The sequence below is a fragment of the Penicillium waksmanii genome (assembly GCF_028829765.1).
Source record: "Penicillium waksmanii strain IBT 27052 chromosome Unknown utg000005l:1.0-5232799.0:1.0-5237142.0, whole genome shotgun sequence".
Classification (NCBI taxonomy): Eukaryota; Fungi; Ascomycota; class Eurotiomycetes; order Eurotiales; family Aspergillaceae; genus Penicillium; species Penicillium waksmanii.
In genome coordinates, this window is record NW_026643252.1 from 616,691 (window position 1) to 633,411 (window position 16,721).

Here is a 16,721-nt window from a genome sequence, read left to right on the forward strand (position 1 = left end):
GGTGGCTGACGTCATCAAGCGAGAAGATGGCCCCCACTCAAATTTGACCAACTCGCCAATTCCTCAGCTCTTGCATGATGAGTTTCCGCGACGAACACGACACGATCTCCGGATGACCGCTAATACTTTATCGCTGGGTGGATTAATGGAGTAATTCACACTGTGAATTATGGCTGCGACGCCCTTCCAGTCTCCAGCCTGTAAGACATGCAAAAAGCGCAGGATTAAGGTCAGGGAAAATCAGATTTTGATATAACTTTCACTAATTTTATCGTCTAGTGTGATTTGCAAAATCCTAAATGCTATCGTTGCGTCAAACGAGGGCTTGAATGCCCCGGCTATGATCGGATTGAGACCTTCGTGGTGTTTACCCCCAACAGACCATACAAAGCCAAGGCTCTTGCAAAACACCGAGACTCGGATAATCCAACGCTACCCGGTGCAATTGCTTCGGGGCCAATGTTCCGCATTCAATTATATTCCTCTTTTATAGATGTCTATTTTCCGACCAGTGTTGATGATGCATGGCACTCTGTGGTTACGAGCTGGCCAACGCAACCGGCAAGTACCGATCTCTTCCAGAAGAGCCTCACAGCATGGGCTTGTATCTCCCTTGGGACAAGCAAATGCGACCAAGGTCTCCTTCTGTATGGGATCCGGCTATACAATCAAGCCATACCCGTCATGTCGAATATGATGCGTCGAGACCCCTACCACGATGATATAATCTATTCGCTCATAATTTGGACGGAACTGGAGGTGAGTCTCGATTTTTTGATACTGTCACTTACAGTGCCTTGCTGTATCATATGCTTCAACATCTAAGAATATTATCAGTCGCACTACTTTTCTGATGGTTTGGATGCGTGGGTGGCTCATTGGGGGGCATTCAAAACACTACTCAAGTACCAGCGCCAACGACCATATCCCACGAATGAAGCCATGAGGTACATATTCAATCCTTTTCAAAAGGTCATTACGGTAGGAGGCACTTGGGACCCAGTAATTGTGCTTCAAGTTCTGCTTATCGAAATCCATTTCAGATTCTCGCTATTATGACCGATGGGATATCCCCTGAACAGCATAATGATATCATGTGTTCTAACGAAACCTCACCCCTCGATGATCTTCTCCGGTTTTCGGCTTCCTCCGCGATGCTATTCAATGTGCTCCGCACAAATTCCTCTGCTCATAGTTCATGTTCATCACTTCTGGAAAGCTGCATTGCACAGCGGGAGAGTATGAGGACATGGTATGCATGGAGGCAAACTGATATCGCTGAGGTCTTTCCTTGCAACACGAATGAGGAGACCTCACACCATGATCTCCCTCCTACTGATGATATATTCGGCCCCGCATCTCAATTTGTATCTCTCGATAGCGCCAGGATACATATGATGTTTTTCAACGCGATGCGACTTGTTCATATCTTGATACCCCAGGCAATTGCTCTGGTCTCGTCACATGCGCATGACTGTCTACCCGACGAGGACAATTTTCTCCTCGAGGGCTTCTATGCCGACCAGATTGCTCGATCGATTGCGTTCTGTTTGCGAGATAAAAACCGATCCTGCCTTGCTCATCTTTCAATTCTGCTCCTTGGTCAGATCTCGCAGACCTACATCAAGATGCAAAGTTCTGAGCGAATTGCATGGTGTCAGGATGTGCTAACCATTATTTCTCATCTTGGTTTCAAAAGTGCAAGTCACCGAAAGACAATTATGCTTGAAGAATGGAATAGGGCGCAAATGAGCCGAGACCAGAGAAGGCATACGTCACAGGTGATATTGGCTAGGTGAAAAAAACGCGAAACAGTCGATCTCTCCGATGCACATCTGTCCGCTTGTCCCTCTTTGCTCGAAGACAGGGATCCTAGCAAACCACAACCTCTTTGATCTTAGCATTATACAGCTCTTTGTCTATATGACTATGAAACAAGGATCCACATATTCACTGGTTATTCTTGGTAAGTTGTCTCCATAGCTTCCTCGCTTCATTCCTCTCTTCTCCATAGCATATATCCATCTTATTATTGAGCCCATCCTCCACTGGCACGCATACTATCCCATGTATAGTTATAACCCTGAAATCCATGCTTACCTTGGTACCTATTTACTATAGGTAGGTTACTCTGATAAATCCTGGAGATTTCACAAAACTTGCATGGGCTAACCTTACAGATCAGTCTGACACACAATGAGCCGTGAGGTTACATTTCTTGCCGCGACCTAATTTGCAATCATCACACTCTTTAACGTACAAGGTACGGCCATGGATTTAATTAGGTGGCACCATGGATAACTATTGTGTTTATAGGGGTTACCAGTATCCAGTGGGATTGAAGTTGCTGGTTCCTGCGTATGCTCGATGGCGCCATCGCCGAAGTGCTGTGCACCCGGGTTTCCTTCACTGAGGTATACAACACAACACAACACAACACAACACTCCGCTGCTCTCATCTTCATTCTTCACTCTTCACTCCGCTGCTCTCTTCTTTGCTCGCTTATCTCTCTTTTATTCCATCTCTTCTTCGTCTCCACTTCATGGGCTTGATCGATCATGGGTGAGTCTAGTCTGGTTCCCATGACATCTACTACTGACACTGCATCTTATAGCGTCTCCACGGGCTGGTAGCAATGAGGGCTTCGAGATAGACTCACTTCAGTCGACTTACGGCCGTGTTGTACCTCTCGTCCCTCCCAGTGATGAGAAGAAGCCTGTTGATCCCAGCATGAGTGAAGCCAACAGCGACCCTTTGGAGGACCAGTATCCGCCTCCCACCGATGAGGAAAGTCGAACTCTTCGAAAAGTCGCCGCGACTCTCTCCCCCTAGCCTCATACTCTCTATGCCTTGTCGAATTTGCCGAGCGTGCTTCCTACTATGGCGCAAGGACCGTTTTCGCGAACTTCATCGAATTCCCCCTCCCCAAAGGTCAGTCGAGATTGGGCCTTTTCTTGAATTTCACGGTCCATTTCAATTGCCTGAAAGCTAACTTTTGAGCGCAGGGGGGAAATGGAGCTGGCGCGCCCCCACGAGGTACACAGAAGACTGCGGGTGCACTGGGTATGGGCCTTCAGGCCAGCAGCTCTCTGAATCTCCTCTTCAGTTTCCTGGCATACGTTATCCCCATTTTAGGAGGCTGGTGGGCCGATGTTCATATTGGATGGTACAAAGCCATTATGGTGGGTGTTTTGATCTGCGGTCTGGCGCATATAGTTCAGTTGGTGGGCGTCATTCCCTCCGTGCTGCAGAAGGGAGCATCGCATGCGGCACCACCCTTCATCGTCGACCTACTCTTTCTCGCCCTTGGCGCTGGAATCTTCAAACCGAACATTGCCCCAACGGTCCTGGATCAAAATCGCCACCAGCTGCCATATCAACTCTCGGTGGCATCTGTGGCATTCTAGTGCAGTGGCAGGTCTACAAGCAGTCTCCTTGTGGATATTCTGCTTCAACTTGTGATGAAGTTGCCCCCATCTCCATCTGGTGGCAGCTCCCCGCCACCATTCTTGGTGCGTTGAGCGAATGTTTCTGCAATGTGACCGCCTATGAAGTTGCCTATTCCCGGTCCCCGAAAAGCATGAGGAGCACAGTGGTGGCCTCTTTTCTGTTTATGTCCGCTCTCTCCAGTGCCCTTGAAGAGAGCCTCATCCCAGTGACAAAGGATCCCTGGCTTATCTGGATCTGGGCCGGGCTGGCTATCGCGCTTATTCTACAAATCATGATCTTCTGGTATCGCTTCCGTCACATTAACAACGAGAGCTATGCTACAACTACTGCCGATGCGACTGAGGAGAAGGCTAAAGATGGAACATCCGTCTAGTCCTTGAAATGGTGGTAAACGAATTATCAACATGGTATGGTGTCTCCCTTAGGGCTCGGTCTCGATGGCCTTTTCTTTTCTATTCTTGTTGTTTCAAGATTTCAATTTGTCTTCTGGCGGTACCTCACTTTAATATTCAGTCTAATGGAAACAAAAATTTATGACAATACAGACTGTCTCACTCTTATGATCATCAAGCAATTTGCCACGAACCCCATGAGGTCTTAGCAGTGTCCGCCAGTCTTTGTAGCAGGTATCAAGATTAATCCAATATCTCTTCGTTCCCGATCGGGTAATAGCACTTGCTTGGTGTATCCCTTGACAAACAAATAGTTCTTCCTCTTGTCCAGCTACTCAAGGTTCTTATCGATCCAGGCCTGTCTATCAAACGTCTCGATCTGTTTTCGTCAGGTCATCTTTCGATAGATAGAAATAATGGATGCCGCTAACATGCAAAAGGTGTTCGCCGTCGAAGTCCCCGAGGCATTTTATTCTCCGGCGTAACGATAGATGTTGGTATCTTCTCACCGCACAGTTGAACAGTTAGCATTCTTTATCAAAGCTAAACAATAATTTCAAGTTATGTCAACTTACCAACTTAACCTCACCCACCAAACGAGTCTCTGTCGGGGTCGAGTAGGCCGTGGAAATCTCCAAGAGTATCAATACCAGAACGACCACAGAGAGGGCAAAAACGGCGCATGCAATGAAAAGCATTTTGGTAGATATCAGTTATGAGAAAAAGGAAATGGCAGCCTCCCAGTCAGGGAAAAGGTAAAGAAGAAAAGGCATTTTGAACTTATACTAGTACTAACCCTCCAAGGCCACAGGCCACGCCTGCGAACGCAACGGACAAGGATCTTGACACAGAAAATGACAGATCATCCCTTTGCAATCTTGGACTGCATGGTTCAGAAATTCCCGGTTCCAAATCGTCCCTCCCTAAAGAGTAGGCGGGAATACCGTTTCTAGATCTAGAAGTCCTGGTTGAAGTCTTGACCAGCGGTGTAGTAGATGCAACAGGATTACTCACTCATTCAGCCATTGATATCCCTGAGCCCGGTCCCAGGACAACGGATCGTGGAAGTCAACCCAGAACCCTGGGATGATAGGGAGTCAAACTAATCAGTCCCGCTGGACCGCATTGTACCGCTCCGCTCTGCAGAGCCATTGCATCCGGGCACAGCTGTGAATTCATCCGGTTGGACACAACAACCAACACCAGGGAAAAGACAGATCCCTCCCTAGAACAGAATAGCGGAACAAAGGCTCGCATCAGAATATTACTAACACCAATAGAATCCTCCGTATAATCCTTCCGATATTCCGATTTGCATAAACTATTACCAAATTGGTTATAGCCTATAAACCCGGGCACACGCCTACGCAAAAAGCGCAAAGTCCAGGCCCCCTCCGAGTCGAAACACTTGGTATGCATACCGGGTCATTCCCACGTCTCCCCGATCAATCAGGGAGGCCACTGTGAGAAATATATCGGCAGTTCTGCGTGTGTGTTTGCGGACAGAATGATCTGGTCCCAGTGTCTCGGGCCCGAGGCCGAACTACCGCCGGACGGGCCGTTCACACTTACCACCCTACCGGGTCTGAGACAACCAGATCGCTGGGAAGATACTATTTACCAGGCAGGAGGGTACTATGATGAAGGATTTTCTCTTTGATACTGTGATTATGATCAAATGGAATTGTTTGCTCCGTTTCTTGTTCAATGCTTTCGAGTCGCTTCGCCTTGACCCTCAGCTGCGCCTCATTGCTTTTGGTCCAAGGTCCTCTTCCCCTCAGTTCCCTTTCCAAAAGTACCGGTACTCCTGCCCATCCCCCTTTCTACATAAGGTACAGTCGATGCCGATCAATCTGCGGCTCTTTATTACTCGCTTCCGCCTTGGAGGGGATTTGCTGTCATGTGGGTTGCCTGAAACTGTTGAGGATTTGCAGGTATGGCAAGTACCAGGGGATAGGTGACATATTTTACCTTACTTCATATGGGCAGACGAGTATGAAGAATGACATTATTCATTCAAATGATAAGATGCTGTCGCTATGACTCAAGACTTTGGACGGCATATAGAAATCAAACTCCAGTGATGCAATGCAATCATGCATGCTGTGTACAAACCCAACCCAACCCAACCCAACCAACACCAGGCCTAGTCCCAGGCTCAGTCCAATCCATGTAGAAGTAAAGAACAGAAACTCCATACACGCAACGCTCCCATGCACAAATCAAATCCACCGCTCTTTATACCCGAAATAGAAGTCGCCAGTTATTGATTGCATGGCTTGTTTGTAATTGCTTTCCGACGAAGCACACCCAACTCCTCCAATTTCTTCCACGCTCTTTCCATGTCCGGCGAGTCCTCGCCCAGGGACGGCCGAAGATCCAGTCCGTCCACACTGTGTAAGGAACCGCTGGTTCCAGCGTATAATAGTAGCTCGAGGACACTCCGACGTAGTCTCGTGGCTTTGTCTAGACGACCCAGATATTTTTGATCCACCTGAGGGTCGGCGGGTGGTAACGTGAACGGATCATTGATCTCTACTTCCCGGTCAGTCTTCGCTCCATCTTCCCAATTGACTGGATGGCCGAGGGAATCGATACGGTCCATATCAGCGAGGGCATCTGAAAGATCTCGTCGATCTTCTTGTTGCTGAACGATAGCCTTCTCTTGGTCTTTCAGTTTTTTGCGATCCACATTTGTGCCATTTCCAGTGACAGCTGGGGGGTAGAAGCCGACGGTGAGAGGGTTACCCCGGATGTCAAGTTTGCGGAGTGAACATGCACTTCCCCGACCCGTCCGACCAAGTCGACTTAGAATTTGGCAAATCCGGCGCATTCTTTCAAGACGGTTATTCACTGCCGTGAGTCGAGCTAGACAATTCATTCCAACTAGTGGCTCCAGCTCGGCGATCGAATTGAAGTTCAGGTTGAGAACTTTGAGGTTCGGATAGCTGGCTGAAAATCCGCTTGGCAGGGCATTTAAAGTACAGCCCGCGAGGTCGAGAAGTTGCAATCGAAGCAAAGGAGACGATGGCGATAAACACGTAGGTGAAAGCTTGTTGGATGACAAGAAGACTTTCCGGATTTCTTTTACAGATCCCAGGTCGATGTCGAATGCAGAGTCCAATGATGGCTGCGTTTGATCTCGGACGGAAAGGACCTCCAGGTTGTGACAGTGCTGCAGACCAGCGATACTCGCCAGGGAGTTTTGATCGAGATAGAGCAAGCTCACGGATGAAAAAGGCGTAGCATCAAAGATGTCTAGAGTGTTCTCGGAGAGCTTGAGAGCGCGTAGACTTATGAGTGCGCTAGGCGACTCAAGTCGAGAAATCTGGTTGGAACTAAGATCAAGAGTAACAAGCGATGGAAGCCACTCGATGTTGTGGACAGAGGTCAAACAATTATGGCTTAAGTCGAGATCGCGAAGACGCGTTCTATTTTCATGTTAACATTTGCAATTTCTCCCGCCATGCAGAAGACTTACAATTCGGCCCCTTCGAAATCCACAGCTGTCACCGAGTTATTACTAAGTTTCAGACTCAACAACCCGTTCATGTCAAGAATTCCATCGATGTTGCGGATTTGGTTATCGTTTGCCTTCAGCTCTCTCAGGTGGATCAAGCTGGAAAAGCCGTCCAATGTCTCGATGTCATTTCCGGATATATCAAGGTACTGTAGATTGTGGAGGTGGCTCCAAGGGGTGAGATTGGACAGGCAATTGCGAGGAATCTTCAGAGTTCGAAGAGACGAAGGAACGCCACTCAACTGACCGATGTCATTGTCGGAGACATCGAGCTCTTCAAGACGTGGACAGAAGTCACTCAACTTATGCAGCGTGATCAGGCTTTTCTGACGGAGTACCAATCGACGAACATGTTCCCAATAGGGTTCGTATGGCTCAACGTCTGTGATGTGCTTGATCAAATCTTCTGTCGCAAGAGCAAAAGTGCCATGCACCTGTCGCAAAGAACCGGGGTGCGTACGCTGCGCAACATAGGTCATTTCAAGGTTCAATGGGTTGTCCGGCTCATTGACTGAGAAATCAGGGAGTGGGCTCATATGGAAGCTGTAGGTGGTATCTTGCCCATCGCTAACGGGGACCAGAGACGTCGCCGCGCCATTAGGTGTTTGCTGAACAGCCATTATCTCATTTCTTTGGACAATGCTCAGTTCATCCATTCCCTCTTCGTTGCGTTCCTCGATTCGGGAAATCGGACGTCGGATGAATGGCTGGCCAGCAACCGAGGATTGACGACCGGCAGGGCGAGGAACAGGGTGCGTTGAACCATTCTGCTGGTTTGCACTGGCGGATGATTGATGACTCGAGTCTTCTGGGGCAGCAGGTGATTCAGGAGCATCTGAATCTTCTCGATACGCAATATGTGAGACGAGAGGGGACGAGAACGAAATGGTGGGGACCCGGTTTTGCTTAGGTCGCGGCTGAGTGGTTGGTTCTGACTCCGGATCGACGGCATTGTCTTCGGTGTCGCCGGTGTCGCGCGCTGCATTCGTCTCCTGGGGAGTAGGACGAGTACCAGAATTAGGTACACTTGCTGTGGGTCGCGAAGCTCCCGATTTGGCGGAACTTGTGTTGTCCGATGGCTGTCCGCCCCTTGAATGAGGCCTCTTCTCGAGTTTCCTGGGCGAGCTCCCTGCGCCAGATGGAGTTCGAGAATGCTGCCCCTCGGTACTTTTTGACGGGGAGTTCAATCCATGGACTCTCATCATTTCCTGAAGTTCATCCACGCTCAGATCGGGAATGTCCTGGAAGGGATCCTCGTCTCCATCCTCTCTGGGTACCCTCTTCGCCGGTTGTCTTTCATCGCCCTTGACCCATTGATGCTTGGATCTATCATATGTAAAACCATTCACCTCTTCCGGGATTAGATGCGATACCAAATCAGATGAAAGGATCCCCTTCGCTTGTGAGTTCTGGGAAGAGCCGGTTGGGACCGAGTTGATACTGAAGCCGGACATTTGCGTATTGATTGTCATGAGATCCTCTGCGATGTTGGCTGCAACATCATCAATCGGGCCGCTAACTTTCCGTTTTCTTTGTTCTCTGCCCAACCAGCCCATACTTGGTTCGCCGGTGGCTTTGAGCTCCGCGTTTATATTCAACAACATGTCGTGGGCGCCCATCTCTAGGTCCTCATTCTCTTGATACTTCTTGAGGTGATTCAGAATCTGCGGGCTCATTTCTTTCAGCTCTCGCATTTTGCGAAGATCGGTACCATCTCGGCTAGGTGGCCGAGAGAATGCCTCGCGCGTAGATTCGTCTTCGTAACTGAAGTTCTCCTCGTCACTGTCTCCATCCGATTCTTGCAGGCTAGTCATGACAGCGGCTGGCCGACCTTTGGCGCGAATGAGGTCCATGACTTTGGTCGCTTCGTTCAAATAATCCTGGGTGGTAATGGATCCTTTTCGGGATGAATCACTGGTGCCGGTGATTTTGAGCATTGGAATGTCACCTTCAATTGAAAATGAGTCGGAATAGTCAAGCTCGTTGTAATTGGATTCCGAAAAGTCTCTTGTCGGTCCATTCGTGGCCTCTAATGCAGATCGGATTTGGCTCGGAGTAGGCGTTCGAGGTCGCTGCATGGATTTGGAGAGGCCGGGGGGTGCCAGGTAGTCACCGTTCTCCATTTGGACTTTGTGTTGCATCAAGCTGCGTTGCAGTAGAGACATACTGTCTCCATATTTCGGATTATGTTCGGGACTCTTTTGCGTATGGTCAGGCTCGACGTTCTCATCTCGCAATATCGTTCGGCGGCGTTTGGCGATTGGGTCGGCCGCTGTTTTGGGGACCCGTTTGGTTTCGGGGCCGATGTTCTCCTTTTGGTTCACACGCGAAGACCACGACGCATCACGTCTATTTTCAAAGTAGCTTTGTCGCGTCCAAGCTGAGGGCTTTCGTGTGAAACCTGAACTCGCAGAGCGGGCGTAGTGCAAAGATCCCAACTGGGAAGAGGGATGACGGAGGTATTGCTGGCGGATGGAAACTTGTCTTCGAGAGGTAGGGCGAGATCCAAAGCCATTAGACTCATCGTAGACCAGCTGATGTTCATATGGGCTCGCATCGGAGAAGTCGAATTGATCCAGTTCCCCATCTCCGAACCTACTGATCCGGGGGCGAGAGACATTCCGCGACGCCAATCGCTCGTTTCGTCGTGGTGTGATCTCACTTAACGGCTCATGTCGGGCATTCAAGAAGCTACGACTCTCACCCTTGCGCCGGGCCTCTTCCGAGGGAGACGGGGGCTCGTCTCCATCCGACCCATCTTCAAAGGTTTCCTCAAACTGGCTCATGCGGCGTAGAAGACGATTGTTCGTAAAAGTATCATGCTCTCCAAAGAGCTTCAGCGGGCTGCCCGATGACGGCATTGCTGTTTCCTTCGAGGCTTCCTCGGCATCCCCCGATGTTGATGGGCGAACATGAGACGAGGAGGGTCGAGGTAGATTTGGGGAACGGGAGCGCGAAGGGTTGAAGAGGGGCGAGCTGCGAATTTTGGTGTTGGCAAGAGTCGCGGGGGACAAGCGGTGGGAGGGAAAGGGCGAAGGTGAGAAGCGCCGGTTGTGGTGGTTGTGGTGGTGGTTGTTGTTGTTAGGACGGCTAACCACTCGCCGGCTAAAGTCAAGAGTCCCCATTGACAAGTCTTGCGGAAGAGAGTGGCTTGTCACATCTAGCAAACTATCATCGTGAGGTGATCCGTCAGGTCGGGGCTCGCTATTATTATAAAAAAGCAAGCTGTCGCTGACTGGGGAGTCTGGGCGACTGTTATCCACCGACAGACTCTCCAATTTGTTGGTGACTTGCTTCAATGCCGATTTGATCACCTCCGACGTCCCATTGCCTTCGAGGGTATTGGGTCGAGTGAACGTGATGGGTGTGATGCCCTCATTGCGAAGGTCCTCCAACCCGCTCGCGGTTCGGATCCCCGTATCGTTGAGATCGGTGTGAGAAAGTCCCTCCTTGTCATGGTCCCACTTATTTGCCCATGGCGCCCGGTTGACTGTGCCCAAGGGCGATTCGATCCCGGTACCCCAGGGTTCATCCTCGTCCTTGTACTCGTCGTCGCGTTGCGCGTCAATGTGATAAGCATTGATCTCCTCCTCCGCGATCTCCTCCTCTCCCGCCGCGCTGTCGCGTCTCGATGGGGTGTCGGTGAAATCCCACAGTTGGTCGTCCTCCTGTTTGGTGAATCGAATGGAGCCCGGTTGTTTGGCGGTCGCAGAGCCAGGCGTCGGCGGTTTAAACACGCTCTCGAGGCCCATGGGCGCGAACAGGTCCCGCTGTTCGCCCGCCGCGATCTCACCCTGCACCAATCGTCTCCGCCATTCGGGGGTGGCTGCGCCTTCATCCTTGATCTTTTTCGGTTTGATCTGGACGGTATCTGTGCTCTGAAAACTGGATTGGCTGGAGATATTCGAGACGGATCGAAGCGGGGAACGCGTTTCCATCGTCTGCGGCCGTTTGCCCGCCGCGATGGGAGTCGGCTTGGGGCTGCGCTTGCTGCTCAGTTTCGCACTGGGTTTCGAGGTGGATCGGGGCGATTTGGGGGAGTTGGGGGATTTGGGAGTGGTTGTTTTGGATTTGGCGGGGGTCGGCGACTGGACTTTCGAGGGTGTTTTGGGGGTGCGAGGGGTCTTTGGGGTCGGAGGTTCTCGTTTGATGAAGTGACAGGGCCGGGTCACTTTTTTAGAAAAATCACGCTGTTGTCTTCGTGCGGGCGTTGAACGAGCCGGTGAGGATTGATCGATGGATCGCCGGGCGGGCACTGGAATGCGACTGGGGGAATTCTGGACTGAATTCTGCACACTCTGCCCTGGCGAGGAGGGCAAGAGTTCCGATTTGGAGGGGGTTGTCGTAGTTGGGTCTGGAGCTGGAGCTGGATCTGAAGCTGAAGCTGGAGCTGGCGTAGTGGGTGTCGTAGGCACCGACGGCCAGTCGTCGGACAGGCTGTCGAGCCATGGTTGGCTCATTTTCCCTTTGTTATGATGTGATGTTGTCGGGGCTGATAAACGTTGCTATGCGGCACCCCAGGCGCGCGTCACAAAGACCGGGTCGCGCTCCAATGGGCGTAGGCAGAAGGGCAAAAGCAAGTAGGTCAGTCGAACATGGAGGCATTGATGTGAAACTGGGGCCTTTGAGGAACGGTGGGTGTGCGGAGATGAAACGAAACGAGATGAGCTGAGATGCGATGGGCCCAAGTTCCAAGTTCAGCTCCACCAGAGCTCCAGGACTCCCTTGTTTATTTGCTTTGCTTCCCGCCTTATAGTTACCAGCGAGTCACAACTTCTGCCTTCCAGTATTACTGCGCTGGACTCACTGGACTCTCTTGGTCTTCGAGTCATATTCATATTGTTTTTGTTGTTCCTTCCAGCTTCTCTCTGATTGGTGCCCCATACTCCCCCACAATCCCTTCCTGACCGATATTTCCACCCCGTCTAGGGTCACTATTGACCGTCATATCTATGCGAGGGGTCTTTGATACTATCACTTTTTGCTTTTTCAAGTTCTTCAGGTTCCCTTTAGGGTTGCTACTATCCGTAGTAGTAATTAATACTAGTACCTGTTGAAACACTTATCTTTGGTTTGCCGAGGTATGTGTTAGTAGTAACATTTGAGGCCGAGAGGATACCTAGGTACCTAGGTAGGTATACGTAACATATTTCCCATGCAAGGTGGGGCTTTCCTATTCTAGGTGCCGCCGCTTTAATGAGGGCGCTCAGAATCAGACTCACTGAGTAGATCTCAGTCCGGGCTCAGACTCACTGAGCAGCTCAGAGCAGGTCACGTGGTCAATTAGTAAGGCTCTGAGCATCTCTGAGTGATCAGTGATTGCTCTGTGATTACTCAGAGACTGATCAGAGGCCTTTATTGAGCACCCAGCCTACACCCGGCCTATGCCAAAATTGGCACTCAGCCCTACAACAGTACTTCAACGGAATTTTTTTGATGGCCTACTGAGCTTCAGCTTCTTGAGGTGTCTTTCCCAGTCCCGGCTCGACCAACCTAGAACAGATTGAAAGGGCGATATGACAACAAAAATTTTAATCAAAAACAAAGACTTGTGTTTGTCATGTAGCGCCACAGGAATAGTCCCTCTTTACTTATTTCATCTACGGCTGCCTCTATATCGAACCTCGAGTATAAATTGAAGCTGAGTTACCCTCTACTCTTCGTTTCTACATTCTATTCTTTGATTTAATCTTCGATCTATATTGTATTCTATTTATCGCACTGCCATGATTATTTTCTTATCTTAGCCATGGGACTTAAGCTATTCTTTGCTTAATAAAAGGGTCCTGCTAAAGGGCAAACCGAAAAAAATGGCTATATGTTTGGTGCTTACGCCCATAAGGATTCTATCTGCAACAAGGATAAGAGAATACCTAAAACCAAGGAGATATATTATGGCGCTGTCAGACGGTGGATGAAGTGAGTTTTTATAGGTTGTATGCTGTTCGCCGGGTTATACTGATATATCTATAGATTTGTAGAAGAATAAAAAATTAAAGGATACAAAATGGGGCCAGGTTGTGTGACTCTAGATTATATACTGATTAAAGAGTTTATTCGTTGGTATGCTTATACTGTACGAGGCAAAAAGAGCAAAAATAGACGACCAGTGATAACGTCGTGCCTTAATATTGCGGAAAGGCTGTTTGGCAGATTTGAAGAAGTTATATAGCTTATAATTATAAAGGAAGATCAGATTGAGGTATTCAACGTAAGCCATGATTATTCTTATCTTTTTACAATATACCTCAAACTTATTATAATATAGTAGATCAGGAGAATATTGTCAGAAACCAAAGGAACTGTTGAAAATGTTAAAGATCTAGATTACAGTTTTACTAAGAAAGATTTCCTTCGGGTAATAGCGTCTATATAGTAGGTAGATAATCAGCGGTTCCTATCTAGCTTACTTAAGGCTATAATAATGCTGGCTCTTTAACTATATCTGTTTACTAGAGCGAGGATTAGGGCTTTTATCCTACCTTACTATAACAAAGATAAGAAAGGACTAAAATATAAGGTAATTATACCACTATTCTAGAAGTTATGTATCGCTAATTATAAATAAAGGATATCGTTCTGGTTCTTTTCCTATCTCTAACGGGACCTTAGAAAGTAGAATGGAAGGTTAACTAAAAGTAGCTTAAAGATAATCGAAACCTAGATTATGCAGTATAAGTTATCTAAAAGATAGCCTTGATTTGGTTAGGTTTAATACGAAGCCCCTTGCTAACTATAGATCAGATTCGGAATCAGTCTTTACGATATAAAGAGACCCTAATTTGTATCTGGCTATCTCCTTCTGGCTATGGCCCTCCAGCACGGCGCCCTCTTTGGGATTAAAACTATAGAGGACTTGGCTTAGTATAACCTTTCTAATAGAAGACCTATTGAATTATGCTAGAAATATAAGTATTTAAAAGAACCTATCCTTAGGAATATTATAGCTGCTAGCCTATAAGATATACTGCTTACTAAAGAATGATTTTGTGAGCTACTGTATAGAATTATTATAACTGCCGGGTATAGTAAGAATATAACCGTTTATAGGATTTATAAGTACCTTGGGTCTGTTATCGAGGGTAGGATAATAAAAATTTGTAACGATTAGAAAGAAACCTTGTCGGCTGACTTCTGGTATAGGAAAGCATAGATCTGCCTTAGTATCTTAGATATATAGGTATAAAGATACAGGGATATATCCTAAAGAATATTTACTTTACTACTCTTTAATTAATATAGTATCTACTGTTCTAGGTAAGGAAGAACAGTCAGATTATATTAACTACTTCTAAGGGTTTAAGAGATTTTATAAGTATAGATATCTAGGGGAGCTGCCTGCTGAGATTAAAGCAGATATCTTACAGATACCAGAGCTAGTCAAGATTCGCTGTTAAGTTAAGCAGCTTAAGGGTATAAACATTAACAGGGCATCAATAGCTACCGAGAAGCTAAAGTACAGGAAGGCTTTGCTATAACTTTGTATTGCTGGTCTGAAAGAATATCAGAGCTACTGGGTATGAGAAAGGCAAGACTAAAGAATTCTTAATAGAGGCAAAGAGGAGCTAATTATCAGCAATAACAATGTTTCTATACTGGCTTAGTCGCTAATTATGCCCGAAATCGCTAATCTCTTATCCTTAATGTCTTCCGATAGAGAGCTTTTATTTAACGAAGTACTTGCTTTTATAGACGATCTTAAAACCCTCTGTAAGTATAATTATAAAGTGATTTATCTTCTACAAGAAATTCTAATATAAGGTAAGTACCCTGCAAACGATTACTATAAATATATAAGCTGGTAAGTTGGCCAAGGAAAAAATAACGAGATACCTACTAACCTTGACCAGTTTAAAAAAAAAAGATCAGAGGGGCTTATATCTATAGCTATACTTGACGTATAATGGCTGTATATCTTTAGGTACTAGTTTTAGATTTGAAATTTTGCTATAAGTATATAAAATAGTTTAAAATATATCAGTGGAGAGCGTATTGTTTCTTTTATATACAGTTATAGAAGATATAGTATTATAAAGTCATTGTATATCGTAATACAGTGATTCGGCCCGGCTACTGTCCTTTTTATTTATAGAACAAGGATCTTTATGCCAAAGATTGATTATATTAATATCTTAAAAGTACAAATCTAAAGCAGTATATTAAAGATAAGTATATCTATACAGACCGGCAGTATAGCGTAAGGCTAGTATATAGATATAGTCAGGCCTTTGTTAATAAACGTAGTCTTCAATATTATCTATATAATACTTATAAGCTGAAAAAAGCCATATAGTTAAATCCAAAGCCTCTGCAGGGGAAACGAAAATATACCACAAAGGCAAAAGATTAAGTATCTCAGAATATTAAGGAGAGGAGCTCGAAGAAATTTTATACCTTAACTTTAAGTAACTTTAAGAAGCAATCTTCTACCGACAGTAATTCAACAAAAGATAATATAAGCGGCTTATCCGTATCTTGCTTTTCTGAAGAGACTTCTTTGATCAGCTCAAGGCCAATGACCCCGGGTATAGAGGATTTTATTAATCCAAGGATCCTTAAGCCTCTTACCATTGATAAAGATCAAATAACCCTAGCTTAGAATCCTGTTTCTATAGAAGGTTGTTCTTCTTAAGCTATTTTAGAAGAGCAGAAGCTAGAAGACTAGCAATGCTGTACGTCCCCCTTAATCTCTACTACCAAGTATCAGGATTTAATCCACTACTCTTCAAAAGAGAGCAAAATTTATAAGATCACGATTAACGACACAAAAGAACCGATATATTTATCCCAGAGCAACGCCACTAGGAAGACAACTAACAGCACCAGAATCTAAGGGGATAATCAGCCTATTGCTTTAGCTGACAATAACAAGCTAAGACAAAAGCTCAGTATAAAGAAAAGGCAAGAGCTATATAAGCTAAAAGATCAGTACTTAACGCTGAGGCAGGTTAGGCTAAATTTTCTGGGTATCGATAGATCTTTGCTGTAAGAGGCTTAGATGGGAATAGATATTTCTCAGCAGAGATGTACCAGGTCAAGGGCTAAGCTGAGGTAATTATAATCCGTATTTGGAGATATCTAAACATATTTAGTCAAAGTATACATTACTTATAATATTTAGGCATATTCCTTCACTTAATTTAATGTATTTAAATCCTATAATATAGTAATGATATACTGAGTTGTTTTTACCGCTGTGCTCTTTGGCTCTTATTCTCCTACCTTCTTCTTATATTGGGTCTATTTACTACGACCGTCTCCTGTGGTTGTATCCTAGTAGGGGAATGGCACAGCTATCATAAGTACTTCGAGGCGTTAAAACACTATTACAAGTAATTTAATACCTATAATGGCCCTT

At 46.6% G+C, this 16,721-nt stretch overlaps 5 protein-coding genes across 5 annotated transcripts; 4 read left to right on the forward strand and 1 right to left on the reverse strand.

The window, feature by feature from the left end:
- Positions 1-684: 684 nt before the first annotated feature.
- On the forward strand, positions 685-946 carry N7481_005154 (uncharacterized protein; the record flags this gene model as incomplete). The annotated part of the gene is made up of 2 exons (XM_057264373.1): positions 685-759; positions 794-946. 2 exons carry the CDS (start codon positions 685-687, stop codon positions 944-946), a joined length of 228 nt encoding a protein of 75 aa, XP_057122093.1.
- A 1,613-nt stretch (positions 947-2,559) lies between these two features.
- On the forward strand, positions 2,560-3,824 carry N7481_005155 (MFS peptide transporter; the record flags this gene model as incomplete). The annotated part of the gene is made up of 5 exons (XM_057264374.1): positions 2,560-2,563; positions 2,616-2,766; positions 2,811-2,932; positions 3,002-3,345; positions 3,414-3,824. 5 exons carry the CDS (start codon positions 2,560-2,562, stop codon positions 3,822-3,824), a joined length of 1,032 nt encoding a protein of 343 aa, XP_057122094.1.
- A 2,282-nt stretch (positions 3,825-6,106) lies between these two features.
- Positions 6,107-11,823, reverse strand: N7481_005156 (uncharacterized protein; the record flags this gene model as incomplete). The annotated part of the gene is made up of 2 exons (XM_057264375.1): positions 6,107-7,274; positions 7,325-11,823. 2 exons carry the CDS (start codon positions 11,821-11,823, stop codon positions 6,107-6,109), a joined length of 5,667 nt encoding a protein of 1,888 aa, XP_057122095.1.
- A 2,521-nt stretch (positions 11,824-14,344) lies between these two features.
- On the forward strand, positions 14,345-14,760 carry N7481_005157 (uncharacterized protein; the record flags this gene model as incomplete). Its single annotated transcript, XM_057264376.1, is given in 4 exon segments — positions 14,345-14,352; positions 14,369-14,445; positions 14,552-14,620; positions 14,660-14,760. 4 exon segments carry the CDS (start codon positions 14,345-14,347, stop codon positions 14,758-14,760), a joined length of 255 nt encoding a protein of 84 aa, XP_057122096.1.
- Positions 14,761-14,976: 216 nt separating this feature from the next.
- Positions 14,977-15,962, forward strand: N7481_005158 (uncharacterized protein; the record flags this gene model as incomplete). The annotated part of the gene is made up of 3 exons (XM_057264377.1): positions 14,977-15,077; positions 15,503-15,560; positions 15,723-15,962. The coding sequence occupies 3 exons, from the start codon at positions 14,977-14,979 to the stop codon at positions 15,960-15,962; spliced, it is 399 nt and encodes a 132-aa protein (XP_057122097.1).
- Between the last annotated feature and the right edge of the window lie 759 nt (positions 15,963-16,721).